Source organism: Canis lupus, chromosome 6 (genome assembly GCF_003254725.2).
Source record: "Canis lupus dingo isolate Sandy chromosome 6, ASM325472v2, whole genome shotgun sequence".
NCBI classification, from domain to species: Eukaryota; Metazoa; Chordata; class Mammalia; order Carnivora; family Canidae; genus Canis; species Canis lupus.
Window position 1 is genome coordinate 7,248,460 of NC_064248.1, and position 6,557 is coordinate 7,255,016.

General features: G+C 56.4%; 1 protein-coding gene across 1 annotated transcript; it reads left to right on the plus strand.

The window, feature by feature from the left end:
- The first annotated feature begins 4,280 nt into the window (after positions 1–4,280).
- HSPB1 (heat shock protein family B (small) member 1) lies at positions 4,281–5,738 on the plus strand. Its single transcript, XM_025425872.3, has 3 exons — positions 4,281–4,804; positions 5,246–5,309; positions 5,419–5,738. The coding sequence occupies exons 1-3, from the start codon at positions 4,429–4,431 to the stop codon at positions 5,606–5,608; spliced, it is 630 nt and encodes a 209-aa protein (XP_025281657.1). The 5' UTR covers positions 4,281–4,428; the 3' UTR covers positions 5,609–5,738.
- The last annotated feature ends 819 nt before the right edge of the window (positions 5,739–6,557 follow it).

The window sequence follows — 6,557 nt, forward strand, 5'->3', positions numbered from 1 at the left end:
GGGCCTCTGGGGTGTCCTTGGTCCTCTCCTGGTGTCTCTCTAGTTGGGGGCCTTAGGGACCCCTCTGTCCTTCCCCTCCTGATAGACACCGCAGCCGAGACTCTAGCTGGGCAGGGCTTGCTGCGTCCTTTTAGATATTTTCTCTTCTCCTTAATTGGTTTCCTGCAGCCCCAGACCCAGGGTAGCAAGCCACAAGTGCATATGGGTGTCCCAGCAAGCATCTCCCATCCCCTGCCTCTCTGAGATGCTCTTGGAAGCCCCCTAGCCTCCCACGGGCTTCTCGGTGAGGGTATATTCAGCAAACCCAGCCCTACCACCAGGCACCCCCACCGTCCTTCCTTCTCTAGGCCCCTCTCTGCTCAAGGACATCCAAGATGCTGAGAGTGTCCCAGCCTTAGGGCTTCCCACCCCCCGCAGACACCACAGGGGATGCCAGGTCCTCCCTCATCCCCCCCCTCCACTCACCATACACACTCCCCCTCTAGCAGTATTAGATGGCAGAGCAGGCTGTGCAGACGGCCTGGGGGGAGTGAGGGCAAGTGGAGGAGAAACCTGATTCAACACTCTGGAAAGAGCCTTCGAGAACATCCAGTCCAATGGTCTCATTGTACAGATGAAGAAAATGAGTCACGGGAGCCGGCTCCTGGCCAAGGTCACAGAGCCAGAGACATGCAGGTCCCCAGACTCCCAAGCTAGACATATTCTTTCTGCTAGACAGCAGGGCAGGAGGGGCCAGAGAATGGATCCCTGGCTCCCCCCATGACGCCTCCTTGGCTTCCCTTCAGTGATGAAAGGAGTGAGATGACACCCAAGGCTAGCCAGAAGCTTAGTGGATGTGCAGGCCAGAGAGGGACTCCCAGAGAGGCAGTGTCTAGATGCTTCCAGAAAGATCCGGTGCCCCCCACCCCCATGTGCTCTAATTACTTCTGCCCACATTTTTAATTCCCAGTAAGCCCACTGACTGGCACAATCCATCAGCTGTCAGGTCTCTCCAGGGAGCTCCAGCAGCTGCCTGAAGGCTCTCGCGCTTTCTCTGAGGCTAAGCCAGGGAGGGAGGGGCTGGCTCAGCCGAAGTTGGCAAAGGCCTTTCAAAGGTGTGGCTAGTGTGGCCAAGACCTTGGGCTCAGTGCCAGGTGAGGAGACTCGGAGGCTGGTCACAGGCTGCTGCAGAGTACGGGAGATTTGGGGGCTAGGGATGAGGGGAGGAGCCCCTCTGATCAAGGAATCCCAGACTCGCCTTTTCCCTTCCCCCCACTGCCCCTGTAGCTACTGGGAAATCCCTGGAGGTGGAGTTGTCCTCTTAATTCCAGAAAAACTAGCCCTGGCAGCTCAGTGCCCAGAATGATAGAGTGGAAGATTGTCAAAGAACACTTCGGCAGGTGGGCAAGTGGGGGCTGACATCCAGCTCTTGCTCCTCTTGCTCTGTGCCCTGGGGGACAGGGGTGCCTGGTCACAGCCAAGGGACTCCAGAGAGGCTGGCCCAACCTTCCCCGCCCCTTGACTACACACCTCCCCCTGTGCCCACCAGCCCACAGCCTACAGCCCTCCCCAGACTGCTTAGCAAATCTCTCCTCTGCTCACAGAGAGTCAGGAGGCTCAAGATCTGATCCCTCCACCCCCTTACCAACTTTGTGACCTTGCAGGAATTCCAACTCAGTTTTCTCATCTCAGAAATGGGACTCTGATAAGATACTTGGACTTGCTATAAAGTGCATACAACTGGGTAATTCTTATTAGCCTAAGTCTCAGCATCCAAAATTAAAGGCTCTTTTTCCTTAATAAAGATGAACACTTACTGAGCACCAGGCACTTCCCACACATAACTGCATTTGAGATTCACCACAACCCGGAAAGATGAGTGCATTATTACTACCCACGTTTTTGTAGATGGGGACAGCAGGCTCAGGGAGGTCAGCAGGCCAGTGAACAGCAGCACCCAAGTTCAAACCCAGCCTTGACTCCAAAACCCAGTTTTTCCTGCAACCCTACCCCCTCTTACCATCACCCAGAGCTACCCATGTCCCCTCCCTTGTGATTGGCAGGGTCCCCCAAGAACTGACCCAGTGAAGATGGATATGAAGTCTCAGTCCTTCTTCCCCCACCCACCATGGGCAGACAGCTGGGAGTGTTGGGCCCTGGTTTACACAACTTCCCTGGCTGAGGCAGCAGGAATGGACCCTCTCTGCCTTGGCTTCAGGCAAGATGCAGGGAACTACAAAGGGAGCCTCTGTCTACAAAGGGTTGACAGGCAAGACAGCCCAGCAGCCCCCACCAAAAGCGTGGCTGGGCCTGGAGGAACCACACTTGAAAGCATCCATGACCACACCTGACAGCTCCTGTAGGGTGGGGCTCCTGGACTCCAGTCTGGGCCAAGGTGGGCAAGCAGGGGCAGATGAGGGCCCTCCCTGGCTCCTGACCTCACCTCGGCTTTATAGAGCTGGGAATGGGTGGAGCTGGGAGTGCCAGGGAAGGAAGGCCTGGGACTTGCTGAAGCTGAGACCCTTTGGTGGGGGGCAGCCAATAGCTAGAAAGAAAAAAAAAAAAAAGAAAAGAAAAGAAAAGAGAAAGAGAAAGAAAGAAGAAAAGAAAAGAGAAAGGAAGAAAAAAGAGCATCCAGGAGCTTCCTTTTGAAGAGGAAACAGACACCGAGAAGGCATGAGATTTGTTGCTACCCCCAGCTCATGAAGGAGTGGCTGGAGTCTGGCTTTTAGATTCTCAGGTGTCCTGGGCAGGGCAAGGCCCCCTATAAACTGGTGGGGGTTCAGCATCAGCCCAGCCCTGGGAAAGGGGCAGTAAGCAAAGTGGGCCTCAGAAAGAAAGTAAGTAGGGGTGCCTGGGTGTCTTAGTGGTTGAGCATCTGTCTTTGGTTCAGGTTGTGATCCCGGGGTCCTAGAATCGAGTCCTGCATCAGGCTCCCCACCGGGAGCCTGCTTCTCCCTCTGCCTATGTCTCTGTCTCTCTCTCTCTCTCTGTGTGTCTCATGAATAAATAAATAAAATCTAAAAAAGAAAGAAAGTGGAGGACTCCAAGGTGGGGGTGCTATGAGGGTAAGAGCCCCTGGCACTAGATAGGCAAGAGGATTACTTTGCTGGTGTCTTATAGGAGACAGTGCACTACTCACTGTATCTCCTTGAACTAATTTCCTCATTTCAAAAAGAGGGATAATGGTGTAAAGCAGGAGAAGGAAGACTGGAGGGGGGCTCATGCCTGCAAAGGGAGGGAGGGAATGTCAGGATGATGGCAGAAGCCTATGTGCAGCACCCTTTCTCAGAGGTGGGAGATCTGGGCCTGGATCTCACAGGTAGTCGGACAGGAGGTTGGGGGTCAAGGAGCAGGCCTCGGGCTCCAAGCAAATTTGAGTGAACTGTACTGCCTGGAGCTCTCCTTCCCTTGGTCCTGTGAGAATCATAAACAAAAGGGACTTGGACATCATCCTCTGCAAAACGGGGAACGGAGATCTAGAGAAAGAAGAGGACTTGTCCCAAATCACAGGTCAATAGCAAAGCCCAGGCTAGATCCATGGTTACTGCCTCACAAGTTCCCTGTCCAGGGCTCCTCAAGGAACAACAGACATATGGGGGGATTCAACAACAACCTGCCTCCTGATACCCTCTTAGCACAGGGCTTCTGACCTGGGTCACTGTCCCTGCAACAGGGATACGTACACATTCTCTTTCCTCCTTCCCCAGCCCTTTTAATTGCACATAGATAACATAACAATAGTGAACAATTAGCAGGCGCTGGACTAAATAAAGTCTTTACTTGCATAAAGTTGCTGAATCCTCACATCACCCCAATGATGCAAGCATTTTTATTACTATCATCATCATCATCATCATCTCCATTTTCCAGATGAGGAAACCAAGGCCTAGAGTCTAACTTGCACAAGTTCATTCCATTAGTGGCAGAACAGGATGTGAAGTCAGATCAGTCTGGTTCCAGAGCCCACACTCTTATCTGCAACACCAGACTGCTTTTTAAGACATTATTTCAGGGACGCCTGTGGTTCAAATCCTGGCTCTGTCACTTCTAGATACATGTGGTCTGGGACAAGCAGCCCGGCTTCCCTGGGCTTTGTTCTGCGGACAAAAAGGATGGGACTGTCCACCAGCCGCGGCCCAGGGGTTTTGCGCCCAGGCCGGCGAGCGCCGGGCTGTGGGCACTGCACCAGCACCAGTGCTCCAGTCATTTGTTTTCTGGAACAAGAGAAGGTTCCAGATGTGGGCAGGGCCTTCCGCGGCCCGCCCCCGCCCCGAGTGCAGGGGGAGGAATGCAGGGGGAGGGGCTGCCCCCAGCCCGTCATTGCCTTTAATAGAGACCTGAAACACCGCCTGCTAAAAATACCCGGCTGGAGACGCATAAAAGCGCTGCGGGCCCGACGCCCCGCACTTCTCTAAGCTTCAGGCAGACGCGCGGAGCCGAGCCAGCATGACCGAGCGCCGAGTGCCCTTCTCGCTCCTGCGGAGCCCCAGCTGGGACCCTTTCCGCGACTGGTACCCGGCCCACAGCCGCCTCTTCGACCAGGCCTTCGGGCTGCCCCGGCTGCCGGAGGAGTGGGCGCAGTGGTTCGGCCACAGCGGCTGGCCGGGCTACGTGCGCCCGATCCCCCCCGCGGTCGAGGGCCCCGCCGCGGCCGCCGCGGCCGCCGCGCCCGCCTACAGCCGCGCGCTCAGCCGGCAGCTCAGCAGCGGCGTGTCGGAGATCCGGCAGACGGCCGACCGCTGGCGCGTGTCCCTGGACGTCAACCACTTCGCCCCCGAGGAGCTGACGGTCAAGACGAAGGACGGCGTGGTGGAGATAACTGGTGAGCCCCCCACCCCCACCCCCCGGCCCCCCCGGCCTGCGCGGACGCGGCTGGTGGGGCGGGGAACTGGGCAGGGAAACTCCACCCGGGACCCGGAAGACTTGGGACTCAGCGCCCCTCTGGCCCGAAAAACGCTCTAGTGAGGGAAGAAACGCCCCCTTCCAGCGGAGACCCCCCCACAGCCCCGCCCCCAAATGACCAGGTCTCCCTGGTGCTGTCCCTACTCCCTGTCCCTAAGCCTCGGTCCGCGGAGGGGCGTGTGCGCTTTCTTGGCGCCGCGCCGAGCCCCACCCCACTCCACCCTCCAAAACACTGAACCCAACTTTCCAGAAGCTTCTGAGGGGTCCTGAAACGGTCAGACCGCCCCCTGGGGCGTGTGTAGGTTTGGGGGGGCTCCTCCCAGAAGCTTCTGACCTCATTCTCCTCCCTTCCCACCCCCAGGCAAGCACGAAGAGAGGCAGGATGAGCATGGCTACATCTCCCGCTGCTTCACTCGAAAATACACGTGAGTCTTGGCCCCAGACGGAGGGGGATGCAGGGAGTGGCGGGGGGAGGGGTTGGGCAGCAGTACGGCACAGGTGTGTAACTCTTGCTCTCCCTCTCTGCCTGTCTAGCCTGCCCCCTGGTGTGGATCCTACCCTGGTCTCCTCCTCCCTGTCCCCTGAGGGCACTCTCACGGTGGAGGCTCCCATGCCCAAGCCAGCCACCCAGTCGGCAGAAATCACTATTCCCGTCACCTTCGAGGCACGTGCCCAGATTGGGGGCCCAGAAGCTGGAAAGTCGGAGCAGTCTGGAGCCAAGTAAAGGCCTTAGCCCTGCTTAGCCCACATCCTCACCTCAGTAGCCATCACTGACCGTCCCTGCACACTAACCTGTATGCTCTTTTGATACATTTACCTTTTGTTTTTCTCAAATAAAGTTCAAAGCAACTGCCCGCCACTGCTTCAGATCCTGGTGTTTGTGGAGGCCTTGGGGGTTGGTGCCGTTTACTGGCTCACACATTGATCACCTTTGCTGAGAGCCTACTCTGTGTGTGTGCCAAGCCCCATGCTAGGCCCTGTGGGTACAGTGATGTACGGCAAGGGCATACCCCAGCTCTCTAGCCTGGAGTCCGTTCGTTAAGAGAGAAGCAATGATCATAACCAGCAATGATAGGGGAAACCAGGAGAGGTGGCTGGCCCACACCTGGGCACTTGGGGACCCCTAGACTGGACTCAGGTACAGGGGGACAGAGCAGGGCCAGGGGTGGGGGAGCTTCTTAGGAGCTTGGAGTCCCTTGCTCACTGAATTTGAGATTTCACTCTTCTCCCATAGAGGGGCAGGACCATGTAGAAGGCATGGGAGGTATGGCCTTCCAGGTGACTTTCTGAGAGGAGAGTGGCCGTGTTCCAGCTCCCATTGCTCATGCATGCAGGATGAGGCCGGGACTCTAGGGTCAAGGGCATTCTGCAGAGAGTGAGGGCAGGGGGCCAAGGTTTTGGTGGAAGAGAAGCAAAGACCCTGACAGGGAAGATTAGCACAGGTAGGAAGTCACACCTACCTAGGTCCTCTCCTTTGCCTTCATCCTACCCACCACCCTCTCATCTGGCCCAAGGAGGGTTTGGAGGGACCTGAAGGAGGGGTAGAGCAGATAGGGGCTTTAGAACAAAGTCTCAAAAAAAAAAAAAAAAAAAAGAACAAAGTCTCTGGTCCCTAAGAGCTTGAGAGATCACCATCTCTACTCCATCTCCACCTACTAAGGTCACAGAGCCTG

Excerpts from the sequence above, each read along its gene's own strand:
- HSPB1 (XM_025425872.3), top strand. The coding sequence starts at position 4,429 with ATGACCGAGCGCCGAGTGCCCTTCTCGCTCCTGCGGAGCCCCAGCTGG. Across the intron at positions 4,805-5,245 it reads CGGCGTGGTGGAGATAACTG|GCAAGCACGAAGAGAGGCAG; the intron begins GTGAGCCCCCCA and ends TCCCACCCCCAG. Across the intron at positions 5,310-5,418 it reads TGCTTCACTCGAAAATACAC|CCTGCCCCCTGGTGTGGATC; the intron begins GTGAGTCTTGGC and ends CTGCCTGTCTAG.